The following is a 16,615-nucleotide window of genomic DNA, read 5'->3' as shown; positions in this document are numbered from 1 at the left end:
GATCTGCAGGTTCAAAACCTGTTTGAAAAAGAATGTTTGAAATGCCATTAAAGATATTTATAGTAATCAAACAGCTTAAATGAAAATGAAAGAATTTAAAAAGGTAATTACAATGGTATGCGGAAGAGGAGTTTGGACATGGGTATTGTTTGGGAGTCTCTTACAGTGTTTTCCAACCCTGGTGCTTCAGCAAACCCGATTTAACTAATGGCTGATTAACAGGCTTTTGGTGAATTTAAATCATATGAATCAGATGTGTTAAAGCAGGGAAACATCTAAAACACACTGATTCATTTTCATCAGAGGATGCCTCGTTGTCAGGGTCCTCCTCAGTGTTATCCTCTGCCTCAGACACGTTCTCCTCTATGTCATCTTCATGGTCAAAGAGTTTGACAACACCTCATTTACAGAAAAACTTCATGTTTACCCCACCCTTAAGTTGTGTGAAGTATCAATATGTTCATGGGAATGGTATTTTCCTGCCCCCACAGCATGGGAAATATAAAAACTTCTCAGTGTTTCCTCTTCCACAGGTCGTGTGAATGATCAGTCGTTCATACACTACTACGGTTAATGTTACGTGGGGCTATAGTTTTTTAAAGACTAGAATATGACATGTTATAGCAACATCAATATCACCCAAAACACTTTTGTGTAAAATATTTTATATTTCTTATATGTTTCAGACAGCTAAAACAGCTTGGGGTCATATTGACCCCAAAGAACACTGATGTGTACAGGACAATGAAAAAGAATTGTCATGTCAAGTTTCTGTTTACCCATATGTCTCCATTAAATTAAGAAAAGTTATAAAATTTGAAGCCAACAAATGATTTGAGATATTTATTTAGAGACAATAAACATTGAATCCAGTCAAATTGACCCTAAAGATAATAGGAGGATTAAAAACAACAAGGTCACTATATTAAAGTGGCCATCACAAAGCCCCGATCTCAGAGAACATTTGTGAGCAGAGCGGAAAAGGCATGAGCAAGGTGAACTAAAAAGTTGATCCAGTTCCAGCAGTTCTAACAACAGGAATGGGCCATAATTTCAGTAAACTAAATTAAAACTTATGAATTTGAAGAAAACAATCTGTAAAAAAATACATTCTGTCATTATTCTGGAATTTAGCAAATAGAAATAACTGTCATATTCCCAACTGGCATAAGGCAGGAAAGGTTTAGCCTGATTTAATAGCAGGCAGTGAGAATAAAATGTTTTTTATTATATGGTATGTAAATTTCTGGTTTCAGCTAAATATGCATTCATGAACTAATAAACCATATAGTATCACCTTTAAAAGTGAACATGTGTCTTTTTTTATCTTTTTCCTCTTCTTGCAGTCATCTCAGCTTTTAAAGTCGGGAAGTTACCAAAGAAAACGCAAAAAAACTCACATGCAAATAGCAGCTCGGGTTGTACAGTTCATGGCACACAATAATGCAAATAAGCTACGAAGAAATCATATTTTCACTGAGACATCATATGGGTCTGAGCTGGATGCTGCTGAGAATCAATCTGTAACAGGTTTACCTTCTATTCAGAGCTGGTAACAATAAAAATCTTTCATTACTTTTTACTGGAAAAAAAATTATATCTGACCGATACAATTAACGATTGGAATTACAAATATCACAACTCAAACGAACAAATTAATCTGTACCTGACTAACATGCAACCAGCTTACTTGTAGTTGTAGAATGTTTAATAATGTTTTACATGCAGATCACACAAAATATATAACTTTTTATTTTGATGAAACTAAATTGGATCTTTGGGTTGGGGAGATGGTTCTGGCTGTTGTTTTGGCCTATGGGCCAGGCAGGGGTGAGGAGTACCTAGCCTTCTTGGTGTCCCTGTTGGGGGTGCTGGGTGGTGTCCCTCTCGGAGACTCTGTCATTCTGCTGGGGGACTTCAACACCCACGTGGGAAACAACATCGACACCTGGAAGGTTGAGAAATGTGAGAAATTGTGAGAAATGGCCTCCCCGATCTGAACCTGGACTTCAGTGCCAGTCACGGATTGTTCATAACAAACACCATGTTTAAGCATAATGGTGTTCATCAGTGCACTTGGCACCAGGACACCTAAGGCTGGAGGTCAATAGACTTTTTAGTCATGTCTTCTGACCTTCAGCCCCATGTCTTGGACACTAGGGTGAAGAGAGGGCTGACCTGTCCACCGATCACTACTTGGTGGCTGGAAGAGGAGGAAGCTGGACAGACTTGGCAGGCCCAGGCTATATGCTCACTATATGTGAGGGTCTGCTGGAAACATCTGGTGGAGCTTCTAGTCAGGGACGTATTCAACTCCCATCTCCGAAGACTTTTTCCCGGATCCTGGGGAGGTTGGAGACATAGAGTCAGAGTGGAGCATGTTCTCCACCTCTATCAGCGATGCTGCCACCCATGGCTGTGGTCGTAATTCCTGCTGCTTGTATTTGAACTAGGGTCATAATTTCATGCAACCTGTAGGAGGTTTTGAATTAATCAGCATGATATAGCCTATTTTAAACAACTTGTTGGTGTATTCACATTCTGGAAATCATTTTGGTAAATTATCAGATGTTATTACATTTGATTATGGAATTACTACAGGTATTAAAAACAGAAAGAAGGGTTTAACATGAGCAATTCCCCTGAATTGCTACTTTTCCAATAAATAGTAGTTTAACACACTGCCTGCTTACTAGTCAATTAAAAGCAGTTGCATTAACCCTAAATGAAAAGAAAGAACTGGTGCATCTGATGACACCTCTGAAGAAGAAGGACCTTCTGCTGGTGAAAAATGTCAGGTATGTTGTGTGTTTTGTACCCAAGCATAGACACTATGAACTGCATTAGAATAAGAGTTTCTGTGTGTTTCCGTGGCCTTGTAAGACCTTTTAGAGACCCCTGATTTAAACTGACCAAAGACCAATTGAAGCACAAAAAGTAAGTTATAACCTACTGACTAATGTAGTTCACAATTTAAGTTGACAAAGTTTTAAGTACTAGCTTATGTTGTGGTTTTTCAGCTCTGGAGTGTGAATTAAGTGCTTTTACATCGAGATCTTTGGTGCTGTTCAGGGGTCTTTAGAGGCATCTCTCATTTTCTTTCCAGGGTCTTTGAAATCTTTCACTTCCTTCCACTGCCAGGCTTGTTCTGTGTTATGACTCTCTTTGAATGTCTTGATACTTCTCACTGCATTTCTTGATCCTTAGAAAATGCTGTGATAATTTTGTTTATCCTTGTTCTGCTCTGTGAACATCAACAGCTCATTTTGTAAGCCTTGAGCATTACAAAATTAAAGCAAAATGATGTACAACAGCAGTTATGTGCTCTCTTTCAGACTCTAACCTTGAAAACTGGCTCAGAGTTTATCTGTTCTTTCTTTCAAGGTGAAATGACTAAAGGAGCTACATCCATTAACATTTACTCCTGGATCAGTGTTTCTTTGTTCTTTTTGTATCTCTGCTCTGTTCTCTCAAACCCCCAGTCGGTCGTGGCAGATGGCCGCTCACACTGAGCCTGGTTCTGCTGGAGGTTTCTTCCTGTGAAAAGGGAGTTTTTCCTCTCCACTGTCGCTACATGCATGCTCAGTATGAGGGATTGCTGCAAAGTCAACGCCAGTGACTGTCCACTGTCTCTACATGCTCATCTGGGAGGAGTGAATGCTGCAAATCACTGACTGGATTCAATGTGCTGAGTTTCCTTAGATAGAAAAACTTTTTATCCAATTTGAATAAATAACTAACTTTGACTGCACTGTTCAATGATTAGGATTAATTGGAATGTATGTACCTGACTGTTGTGAAGTGCCTTGAGACAACATGTGTTGTGAATTGGCGCTTTATAAATAAACTGAATTGAATTGATTTGAAGTTTGTGATACTGATCAATCAAAATTAAATTTTCTGTGGAAAGTAAAGTTTTTTCTGTGGAATAATGTAATTTCTGTGTGCAATGTAATATCGTGCAAGCATTCAAAATAAAGCTACAGTTAAACCTAAAATTATTGTCAGCCCTGGCAGATTTAGATTATTCCCATTTAATTAAGAGTTTTTTCTGATTGGAAATGTCAAAGATTATCAAAAGATAATAAAACAATGTAAGTGTTGTATTAATTAAAAAAGCAATTGCTATAATTTTACACATTTCATTTATATATAAATCGCATATCTAAAATTATATTTAGCCTTCTTAATAATCAGTGGAAAAATCTTAGCTGACATTACATCAATCAAGCACTTCTCATATTTGCTAACCAGGTTTTTGCTTTTTATCTTTGGTAATGAGATCCAAATCTTTCAAATTAGAACGCCTCTTTACCATCACACTAATCTTTAGCTATGTCCACAGATTCCTTATCAGATTCAAGACAGGGCTCTGGCAGGGCTGCTCTAAAACCCTAATATTACTTCCAGTCAGTAGAAACATGTTGGTAAAATTAAGAGATTACTTTAAGCCTAAATCTGTCATGAATGCATGAATATGAATAATTTTGGGCATTAATGTAGGTGGTGTAGATCTTTTAAAGAGGTTGTATTAAAGGCACTTGGTAAATACTTTTTAAACAAAAGTTTCATTGTACTAATACTTTTGAGTATACATCTAAATCTTACATTCTTGAATTGGGATTTCCAGGCTGTTAATTTCCCCAAATCATATTCTTCCTTTTTATAGCTTCTTTATATGCTGCTTGATTTTATTTTCAATCTTAAATATTTCCCTATTGCTCTTTTATCTGTGCGTGTGAATTTGTTGTTGCATTTTTAAAATGTTTTTTTTAATATGGTGACAATCACTTGGGACAGTGCTAACTGTTTTTAAATGTGCTTCATAACCTAAATCTATTTATGTTTTCTCTCCTTGCCTATTTGGAAAGTAATAATTGCCCAATTCTGGCTTAATTGAAGGTGGGCTCCCAAATTCTTTTCAAGAATGTGTGGAAGTTTTGCGTGTAGACCACATTACCCCTAATGCAATGCGAGGTTTAGTCACCGCACCTTCGCCGGGTGGAGCTTGAAAACAGGGAACGTCCGTGGGTTGGTGCTTCTTCTTGGAGTGAAAATTGTTCGACAGGAGAATGAGAAGAGACCTGCGCTCACAGAGTGAAGTTAGTTGGTTTAACACTGCGTCGCCGGTATAGCTTTCGAGTCTGCAGCGAGGCCAACCCGGGAGCGACAAATGATTTGTCGGAGTCAAAGCAGCAACAGGGCACGGAGCGAAATGTCAGCGACTGTTTCAGCCTTGAGCCACGGAGAGCGCGACTAGTACACCGCAACGCGGAAAACATTCAACGCGGGGAGAGAATGCGAATGGTGCGAATATATCGAAACCAAACAAAATGGAAACCATGTAGCATCGCTCCAGCGTTCCATATAGCTAGAACTAACCGTAGAGTAGAGAGTAGATAGCCAAGGAGCTAGCGCAGGAACTAACATATATATATACATGTAAAGTTATTCCTTGGAGGAGCTGAAGCGGAGCCAGGCAGGAGGTGTTTGTTGAATCAGAGGAGTTCATCAGCGCGAACCAAGAAGAAAAACAAGAGGATGCTTCGGAGGAGACTAAACCGCTTGGTATGTGTGATTGGCATCATTGTTACACACACATTGTTAGCTTATGGCACCCAGCTGTCTGTTGACTCTTTTACACCCTGGACATGATCTGGAAGAACAGGAAGCTATTACTGGTTTGTTGTGGCCGGTAAAACCATCAGAAAGGCACAAACACACCAGTTTATTTTACAACAAACCCTGTTGCAGTCACTTCCCAGCTGTCACTGGTTGACCTGGCAGCTTTTATGTGTTTTTTTTAATCTTATGGGGATTTTAAGACACATGTATGCAGATGTACGTTGAAGTCTGTACACTCAGGTCACTTGAGGGTAATTATCTCAGGCGCCATGCGTGATAGTTAGGATTTGACCTTTTGAAGGGGCTCATTACGCTGGGATCTCAACCCTGAAAAGTTTCTGTGTCTAGTCCTTAGATTTACCTTTACTGTGGAGAAGTTCTGCTCTGAGGGCTTTTTAGAAGCAGTGTACATTAGCACTGACTATGTCAGTTAATGTAAAAGAGGACCATTTAATGTAGTCAGCAGGTGACTCATGGTAGCCTTTCAACAAATTATTTTGATTTCAGCAACTTCTCCTAAAGAGGTGCATCTAAATAAATTAGAATGCACTCAGAAAAGTAGAATTATTTCCTTAATTCAATAGAAAAAAAAAGAAGCTTATAGAAAACGTAATTACGTAATCTAAGAATGATGTGTATCAATAATGTATTTCTGGTAATTTATAAATGTTAATATTACAAAATTTCAATGCAGAAATGTTATGGTGTGGGCTAGACAAGCATGTGGAAAACTGCTGAGATTTATCCAGCTGCCAGTCGCCCCCACATGGGGCTTAAGCCAAAAAAGCTCTTTGCTGGATCCAGGCATGTAAAAGAAAAGTTTAGTGGAGGGAAAAAGTGTAGTGGTAAAAGCTGAACAAGTAATAGGAATAAACACAACTTAAGAGGATTGTGAAGCCAAACTCATTTTAAGAGTTTGAGGGTAATTCACATGGTGTGAACTGCAGCAGGAGTCAGTTCTTAAAGATACAACACACAGACGTATCCAGGACATGGGCTATAACGGTCACTTTCCTTGTGTTAGGCCCTTTCTGAACCAGAGACGTCCGAAGCTTCTTACATGAGCTAAGGAGAAAAATCACGGGGCTGTTGCTTTTTAACCGAAATACAGTCTTTTAAATATTTCACTTTGGCTTTATTGAATGAATATAACATATCTCTGTCACTTTTGAATTGAATGGGACTCAAATCTATGTTTGTGTGGCAGTTATTACCACTGTATATTAAGATCCACTTTTTGAGAAATATGTTACATTATCCCTGAAAGATGCATTTTTGTATAAATATAAGTTGTTTTTTATTAGTTTTAATAAAAGGCTTTGTGTTCATTTGTATTGCATTAGGAGGGCCATACCTGTGTATTTAAGCTAGGGCTGCAAGATTTTAAGAAAATATGCAGGTGCAGTGTTACCAGGTGAGAAACGTAGGATTATCGTACTAGAGACATAAAATTATCGTATTTTGAGGGAAATTATCGTACACTCGTCATAACCAAAATAACAAGTCTGTTGATGTGTTGAATAGCGTCTAACAGGCACTCGCAGCTTTGTGGCGTCAGTACGGAATGGATTTATCAACATCTGCAGCCCCACAGTGCCGCCGGGCTCTGCTTCTTCTTCTTTTTTTCTTTTCCTCAATCATGGGCGGGCGCAGTGGACTATTCAGCCAATCATGACCGTTGTTCTGAGGCCAACGCATCACGTCCCTCGTAGGTCACATTTACAAAAGCACGATTGGCTGGAATTTCCAGCATTTGTTTCCGAATCCGGACACAGATGCCTTCAAGGTTCACAAAAAAACTCCGACAGACTTTGGCGATAAACTGATGACGACTGATTACAACCACACATTCACGGAATGGTCAAATTATCGTACATTTGGCCTTTTTTTTTAGGAATATTGATAGTACATCGTACAGAGAGCAAGATTATCGTACAAATACGATGATTATCGTACACCTGGCAACACTGCAGGTGTGATATTGTTGTTAAATGTTGCTATATTGATATCAGTTTATTTGAACCCACATTTTACCTTGTCCTTTTTACATAATATTGTTTCCTCACCACTCTGCCTAAGTCTTACCATCTCCGTAACTAAAATGTATGTCAAGTCTGGGAATGAAGGTCTGTGAGAGTCCATTCACCTGTGTTTTTAATATGGCCTTCCACATATTGCATTTTAACATTACCTAATATAATAACACTTCATATATCCCTTAATTCGCAAGGAAAGCTAAGGACATAGAAAAGGGGGGTCTGTTTTGGATATAGTTTGGTACATGGAAACAAGTGATGAGTATGTAAATGACCTGATTTGCAAGGAGTTGACACACCTAGCAGGACACCACAGAACAAGAGCAGTGGCATCGTAGGTAGAGTGGAGGGATATAAGGCAGTTGTCAGTTAACGACATGTTTGCATGAGGGCGGATGGTCACATTGTGCAAATTTGCACCATGTTGTGCATGCAAACTTCCTAATGGCCTGATGTAGAAACCAGTTGCAGCATATTAGCACCCACACATGTTGTCATCCTGAATAATGTTTTAAAAACACCATACCTCTGTCTGAATTGCAGGTACAGATTTTATGAGGTTCTGCAGTGCTTGTCACACACTACCATGAATTTCCCTTGGTGTGGCCTGTCTTAGGCACTCAGAACCTTTATGATCTGTGTAGGTGGCCTCAGGTACCAGTTAGCTCTGACACTGACATCTGTACACTACAGTTGCCAGACATCTGCACAACAAGACCGCATGGCCTCATGCAAACCCTCAAAAACACCTGTATCAAGTGCTGTTTAGACTGTCTAATGCAACGTCAGCACATCCTCTGTTCATGGTGACCTCCCATAACAGACATCCAATGTTTGCTCCTTGCAAATTAAATTATTCTTATACTAGTCTCTTGTCTGAATATGTACTTAATTGCATTTAAATCACAACCTTCTTTCTGCATGCTTAGCTTTTTGTCAGTGAGTACAAATACTTGAAATCCGTGGTGTGTACTCATTTAAAAAAGAAAGTGCATCTCTTTTTTTAATTCTACTGTTTATATATTTTGCATGTATCTGGGGTTTTTGGGCTTTAGTTAATTTTCAGAAACGTTACCATTTGATGTTGAATTTAAATATTTTAAAATCTGGAAAACACGAGGTCATTTATAGGTTAATGCCCTCGAATTGATAGAGTGAAAATACAATATTTCTTTCACTATAACTTTATTTTGAAAATCATTGCAAAGGTTGAAAATGTTTTGGTGTTTTGGGAAAACTCATATTTGTAAGATTACATCAATTTATTTTAAAAAACACTACATTCTTTTTTTTTACAGTGGATTGCTCCATCCATGTTTTCTACATAGTGGGAAATGTAGTGTAGTTGTTGTAGTTGTAATTTATGATTATTTCGAGTCAAAATTAATATGCACATTTGATCAACTGCGCATCCCCAGAAGAGGGTATACTTTCTTTTTACCATAACTATATGCATAATTAAAAAACAACAACCTCGGATTGAATCTGTGCCTGAAAAGAAATAGTAAAGCCATTAACTCCATTTTAGGCTACACAGACTTAAATAAATGACCTGAACCAAGTCATTAACAGTTGGAAGACTCCAACATAGCATCATATTTTCAACAATTTTTCTACATTCCTTTCACTGCTTGCAGATCCTCCTGTGCTGTAGTTTATTGACTGTTGAGGATTCACACTTAATGGACATCCAGATCATAGATATAGTGGCAGTGTTAAATACAACTGAAATGCAATGGTCTGATCTGGATTTTTAAACCAGAGTTCCAGAAAAGCAGCTGACAGAGACATTATTACTATACTCTAAAAGGTAACCGTGGCTTAGTGGAAGAAGAGGTTCCTGCTGTTATGACTTCATGTTTTGTTTTAGTAGTTTATTACAGGCTCTTGATTATTTATTTCATGTTTGAACTAGCCATTTCCTGTGCACATAAACTTAAATACAAATAAAAGTGACTTGTTGCAACCCTAATATGTACAGTGAGTGGTTTAATTGCACTTCAGTCCCTTTCTGCTGGTTTAAATCTGTTTTTTCATTATAACAAATTGATATTTTACAAGAAAATGCTTAGCCTATTCTCCAGATGTAGACTTTTGCAAGTCTATACCTGGATCGCCTTACCTACTTCATATGTTAATCATTACAGTGCTTCCTAAAAGTGGGGTGACTATCTGCAAAGCCAGGGTTTATAAATGCTAAACCCCCTTTACACTTTATCATTCAATAATGCACTAGTTACTTGTTGTCACCGGTGGGCTGAATCCCCTGCATGCTGTGTGAGCAGTATAGATACTGACAATGAAGAAGGAGAGGCAATGTAATAATTATAGTGCCTGACCCGACTCCTAGCCCCACTTTAAGTGTTGCCAGGTCAGCTGATTTTCCTACTTCTGAAGAGGATTTGGCTCTAGTAATTTCTCCTCAGTGTGAGCTGTAAATAATATTTTGTGCAGAGCAGCCAGCAACACTGTCACTGATGCGGACCGTGCTGTTATCTCAGGCTCTGGCTCTCTGCCTCCTGATTCACAGCACCCTCCCCTTGCCCACGGGAGGTACGCAAGCATCACAGAGAGGTAGAAAGATGGGGAGTGACTGCTCAAACCGGATGAAACAGAGGAAGCTTTTCTGTCCTGCTTGACTATTTTCATGAAACACGGTAGAGGGAATGTGTGCTGCAGGGCTCCATGAGAAGAAGGGGGGGCTCCAGTGGTTGTAATGCTCTTGACACCAATGCAAAAAAAACAAAACCCTAAAAAACACAGTTGCCTTTGATGTTCGTTCAAGGCGTTGGAGGCAGCAGTGTGATCTGTGAGAGGTACAGCCTGGTGGAAATGTGATAGTATTCTTTGTGGGAGTCCCTGCCTTCAGTCATTGGATTGCAGAACAGGCACATAAAAAAAACATTTTTCTGCGTTATTGTAACTAGTGCATCTCTGTCTACTCACTAGCTAAGTGAAATTATGTATGAAGTTTCTGCGTTATATTTTAACTTTGTTGTAGTGCATTGAGCATATTGTACTCTTCGCTCAGTAATGAAGTTTGCCTAGGCTTCTTTGAAGAAGAAGAGAAACTCTCTCCAGGTGCCTTCATCCTGTGCACAATGCCAGGAAATTGTTAGACATGAACACAGTTGCCTTTTGATTTAAATAAAAAAAAAAAGTGGAAAAAATGTGTGCAAAAAAAACCCCATCCACATTCTAGTTATTTAAAAAAATATAAAATACTGACCATTGCAGACGTTTAACTTTTCACTTGTAAAAATGTGTTTTTTATTGTCTTCTTGCAAATTGGATTATCTCTGTGCTTCTTATCATTTGCCCTGCATTATCTTAAGTATTTTTGTGTACCAGACCTGCAAAGTTTTGTTGGTTGGCAAGTACTAATAATGACTGACTTGAATTAATAACAAACAGCCTCAACAACAAGAAAACGTGCAACAGGTTACATAATGGAGGCAGTTTTGCATCCAACAGAAAGGACTAAGAACTATTTTTAACATTATTTTGATACATAAACACACATTGGATAGTAAACCTGCCTGATCCTCTAAGTATTATCTTGTTGTTGTACTGATCTTTATCGAGTAACACAGAGATAAAACAAGCTGTTAGTAGCTGGTTAATTAATAGGGCTTTCTGCTCAGGCATATTGCTGATGGTTCACTGCTTTACAGAAATGCCTCTTTTAGCATGCCCAGTGTACTTTCATAAATGCTTTTCCTGCATAAGAGTGGTTGGTGGTGGTCTTTTGGTGTTGGTTACAAGTAAGTTGGTTTGTGTTGAATGTGTAGGAGATCCCACTGTGCATAAACACATGAGAATTTGATATCTAAATAATGAAGTTTAATTTATTTGAACATAGGCTTTTGTTTCAGGGCCACTTCTTTTTCGTCTTCCTGTGGTAATTTTTGTATTGAGCTGTTTTTGTTAAACCCTTATTCACCAGGAGGTGTTGCTATGTGAGAAAGGTGTGAAGATTTGCAGGTGTTTGAAAGCTTTAGTGCCATTTTGAGCTATTTTTGGGGTCAGGAAGGAGGACATGTGAGGCCTGATAAAAGGACACAAGCCCCTGAACTTATACACACAATTAAGCGCGTGCATGCACATACTGTTGCATGTAATTACTCGTGTGCAATTTACCCACAGTAAATATACTACAATAAATGTAACAGCCACAATGTTAAAGGTAGATTTTTAATGCAATGTAGTTGATTGTATTGACGCAATATGACAGCAAAGCTTAGCAAAAGGTAACCACTCTGCTTGCACTAAAGTTCTATCAGCCCTCACTACCTCCCTCCCCACACCTTATCTCTCTCTCCTCTCACTCACAGTGCAGTTTCACATAATATTTCTCCTGTATTGGTGAGAAAACCCAGTGAGCTGCAGAATCGCATTACATCTACCATGATTTTAAAGAGGCATCCAAAAATAACATTTTGTTTAGACACATCTTAGCTACTTTTCTCTGATCTGAGTTGCCAAAAAAACAGTAGGGGTACGACAGTTTGCCTTTCTTACTGTCTGGCCTGCTGAGTGGCTCCTCACTGTGAGGTGCACACGTGAGGAGACTTTCTCAGTTTTCACGTAAACAACCAAAATCAAATAAGCCAGTGATGATTGTGTTAAATGAAAGACTACATGCACCATTCAATTCATTATGTACGACTAAATTCTTAGTTTTGAAGAAAGAAGAAGGAAACTATAACAGCTTAATTGTTATTTGAACAAAGCTAAAGCCGCAAAAATTAGAGCAGGACCTGACGGAACAGCTGTCAAGGAGTGACAGTAGGTGGAATAAAAATGCTTAGAATGCTTCCATGATATTTTTTAAACTAACTTAGTAATATTTTGTGGAAAAATTTCTGCATCCAAGTCGGTTATGGTCGTGTTGCCCCGATTTGTAATTGCGACTTTCGCGGGTGTTCCAGTTGAAATTTCCTAGGTTGGAAATTACAGCTTCCGAGTACAAATGGAACGTAGCAAAAGAGCCGACTCTCTGGTTGTGTTCCAGGGTAGCGAGATTGGGCTGATAAATACCACTACGTTAACACAAACCCTTGAACAACAAATGTATAACATGATCTAACTGCTTTTGTTTAAACAAAAAATGAATTTTCTACTGTTGCTAATATTGTGTAGAAATTATATATTTACTGATATATAAATTACACATTATTACAGTTATATTATCTATATAATGTATATGTATATTTTAAATTTTGTACAGACTTAAGTAACATTTACTGGACTCGCTTTAGTGGAAAAATCCTAACCAACATCTATCTCATGGAAATTGTTACAAAGCCATTTCTAAGGCTTTGGGACTCCAGCAAACCACAGTGAGCACCATTATCTAGACATGGAGAAAACATGGAACTGTGGGGAACCTTCTCAAGATTTACAGAAACAAAAATGACTCCAAGAAAGCATTGATGACTCATCTGGTAGGTCACAGGCATCACTTGCCTTGTGTTCATTATTTAATAATAAGAAAGAGACTGGGGAAAAATAGTATCATTGTGGTCCGTGGAAAGAACTGCTGCTGATCAAAACATAAACTAAAAAGACTAAATAAATGCCATGTTCCATATCCTTCGGACCGACAAGAGTGGAACGTTTTGGAAAGTGTGCATACTGTTACATCTGGCATAAAAACTAACCCACATTTAAAAAATACTGACTTAAAATCTGTATGATTCGATTGAATTGACTTTGTAAAGTGCCTTGAGACGACATGTTGTGAATCGGCGCTATATAAATAAAACTGAATTGAATTGAAGTAGAATATTACAATATCAGGCAAATCTGGTGGTGGTAGTGTGATGGTCTGGGGCTGAAACCATAAATTCTGCTCTCTACCAGAACACATTAAAGAACAATGTTAGGCCATCGGTTCCTTACTGTAATCTCAAGCAATTCCAGATCCAAATAGTTCAAAAAGAAGAAGGTTTTTTGCCGGGTCAAATTTCGGATCAAAATCTGGTTGAGATGCTGTGACTTGAAACTAAACAGGCTATTCCTGCAACAACAAAAAAACGTCCATTACATCTAAAACAAAGCAATTCTGCAAAGAAAGGTGGGCTAAAATTCCTCCAAAGTGATGTAAAAAAGACTCATTTCCGGTTGTCGCAATCGGTTGATGACAACTGTTGCCACCAAGTATAGGAGAACCAACCATTGGGGGGGTTACTTTTCCACATAGGGCTAGGTGGGTGTGACTGCTTTTATTAATGAATTTAAAAACTTTCTTTTGTATTTACTTGGTATATCTTCCTCTGATATTCTAATCTGAAACAATGAACTGTGACAAAAGAGCAAAAAACTGAAGAAATCTGCAAAGGGCCTTCTAACAGGACTTTGTCGTATGATTTTGATATTTTAGTTTTGCTACATGTTCTGTAAGAGTTATAATATAAAATCCTTTTATTTTGTCAGTCTTTCTGTGATAAATACTTATTCCAACTTATCTGAGCCCCTTGGTTGAAAACATAATAGTTTGTTTGTGGGCCACAAACCATGCTTGGAAAGTAGAGCTATTTGATTCATCCGGCCTGTTTGTTCAGAAAGGATATGTATTGATCAGAGCCGTGCACAGTTTTGCCACCATCACTCTTGCAGCTGTGAACCTGCTGCTGGCGAACAGAATTGCTTACTCTGATTTCTTTTTCTCCTCTCCATTCTCCGTCTGGCTTCTTGCACTCTGTCCAATAATGGAAATGCGGCCAAAGGAGCTCATCTGCAACACGCAGCGGGATAATACATATATTTAGTGTGGTGAGGAAGGCGGTGTGAAGTAAAAGGCAGATGAAATATGGTGGAGGCTGCAAAGCCCAGCATGACTCGCTTAGAAGCAAGAGGAAAACCAAAGTGGGGGCACACCCTAGACTTTTTGCACCTCTTCTATCACTTTTTCTGCCTAATGGACATAGTTTTCAGACTCCTTGGTGTGGGTAACATAGGTAGATGGCCAAAGATAGCTTTTTGTGGTAATTTCCACTTCCTAACAGAAGACAGATTGAATTCTCAGTTTGTACCACTAAATAATTCAGATAGCTTCATTTATTTTGAATCACCTCACATTTCTCCGCCCTTTTCTCGATCTGTATATTTTTGTCAGACTCCTAGCCTAATTCTTCCTTATCATCCAATATGTGTAAACAGTCGTACAGAGATTCCCTTTTCCCGGCTTCAGCCTTAGCATTACTCAGCGTTTGCAGTGAGATGTGATGGAAATTCTGAGCTGTGTGCAGTTATTTCTCTCTGAGTCTCAGCTTGTTGAAACAGGGAGAGATTTCAACATCTGTGATGTTTCATCATTCTAGTTATGCAACGATCTAATGATGAGACATCCTTCAAATTGTGAAGGGGAAACATTGTGTGAAATTTAACGAGTAATAGAAGAATTCTCTTACAAAAACACCCAAGTTAGCCTATATCTCACAGTGTTTATCTCTGCAGTCTGCTACCAGCCAAGCATGTGCTGTTGCTCCGTCACAATGAGAAATTTTCTGTCTTTAATGTCATAGTTCTGTGGAAGAGATTTCTTGTTTAGAAAACCAAATTCAACCATGTCCTCTTAGTAGTGAAATAAAAACGCAACATTAGTCTTGTTGCCCTCCAAAGTGGTGTCCAAGGATAATTAATTGAATAGCAATTACAGCTAGTGTAGCACGGCCCATTTTTAAAGATAATGTCATCAGTAGGGCTGTAGCTGAGATGGAGATTTTTAACGCACGTCAGCACTGGGATGTCCTATAAATGCCTTCTCGTTGGTATTGCATGGCTCGGTGCCAGCCACCGGGGAGGAGAAAACTATTGTAGTGTGCAGTTTAGTTAGTTTCAACCCATGCTCCACATGAGAACTGTGTCCAGATCAAACTCCTTCATCTAAGTACTGGACTTTGAGTGAAGAAACTGTGTTCACTTGTCTGGAAAAACCATACTCCATTTAAGCTACACAGCTTTAAACTCTCTTTAATTATAGATGTGTTACTAGGCTGCTGCTTAAAATGGTCTAATTTTTAACGTCCTTTAAACAACATGTTCAGGGGTTTTAGAAAATGGTCTATGTAAGCTTGTCCTGTCCAGGAGGTTTTCTCTAAACATCTAAGTTCTTGCCACATATAGGTATGTGGTATTTCAAATCGTTACCGTTTCAAAAGCACAAACATTTCCCCTCATACATCACCTGCAGTTTATAGACTTTTTAATGAGATGCCAGAGTAACCACAGCTTTTCCAGCTGTATTTAGCACAGAGTAACATTGCACAAAAACACACAAAAAGTTATAGATCAGATTATTATAACTCCCATAATCAATATTGTGTTTGGACATTGGGGCAGTAGGAATAATTGTTGTTGTTGTCATAGGTTTTTCTGTTAATAATGTGAAATCATGTTATTTTTACTCAAGGTTATCTCACTCTGAGAACCTCATATCTGAGCATGTCTTTTTATGGTGCAAACCACACAAGGTATTAAACATGTAAACATTATATATATCATTATATTTGTGCTTTTAAAGACAAAACACGTGTTTCTGTGCAGTCAATTGAATTTATATTTAAACTTTTAGTTGGGCTCCCAATATTCACAAAAACATTATAATAAACAAAAAAACCCAGATTATTTTTTAAATAATTGTTTCACATCCTGCTACCCCATGGCTTCTGGGACCTAGAAAACACAGATGGTGGAAACCAATAGATTTTTTTTAATACTTGGATATAATCTTATGAATATAGATTTTTCCCTAACAAAATAGGCATTTCCAACCTTTATTATGACATTCACAATGAAAGAACGGGAACAGAGACTGTATTGTTGCTGCAGCTTCCTGACTGGGCTGCGCGGTGGCGCAGTTGGTAGCACTGTTGCCTTGCAGCAAGAAGGTCCTGGGTTTGATTCCTGGCCGGTGGTCTTTCTGCATGGAGTTTGCATGTTCTCCCCGT

At 38.3% G+C, this 16,615-nt stretch overlaps 1 protein-coding gene and 1 long non-coding RNA gene across 13 annotated transcripts in view; one reads left to right on the top strand and one right to left on the bottom strand.

Annotated features, from left to right (window-relative positions):
* Positions 1 to 879: 879 nt before the first annotated feature.
* LOC124860193 lies at positions 880 to 5,118 on the bottom strand. Its single transcript, XR_007036292.1, has 3 exons — positions 4,993 to 5,118; positions 2,179 to 2,343; positions 880 to 1,948 (listed from the first exon to the last, which is right to left on the bottom strand). It is a non-coding gene; the product is annotated as an uncharacterized LOC124860193 (long non-coding RNA).
* atp11c (ATPase phospholipid transporting 11C) overlaps positions 5,039 to 16,615 on the top strand; it is an 80,100-nt gene continuing 68,523 nt past the window's right edge. For 6 of the 12 annotated variants that reach the window (XM_047353245.1, XM_047353242.1, XM_047353240.1 and 3 more), the window contains exons 1-2: positions 5,040 to 5,307; positions 5,449 to 5,568. In XM_047353245.1, the coding sequence (XP_047209201.1) occupies positions 5,299 to 5,307; positions 5,449 to 5,568 (129 nt within the window). In that variant the 5' untranslated portion in view covers positions 5,040 to 5,298. Of the gene's footprint in view, positions 5,569 to 16,615 lie in introns of all 12 variants that reach the window. The other 6 variants (XR_007036291.1, XM_047353237.1, XM_047353235.1 and 3 more) reach the window with 3 other exon arrangements.

This window comes from Girardinichthys multiradiatus, chromosome 23 (assembly GCF_021462225.1).
Source record: "Girardinichthys multiradiatus isolate DD_20200921_A chromosome 23, DD_fGirMul_XY1, whole genome shotgun sequence".
In the NCBI taxonomy this organism is placed as follows: Eukaryota; Metazoa; Chordata; class Actinopteri; order Cyprinodontiformes; family Goodeidae; genus Girardinichthys; species Girardinichthys multiradiatus.
The sequence above is the reverse complement of the archived record's forward strand: the minus strand, read 5'-3'. Positions and strand labels throughout refer to the sequence as shown.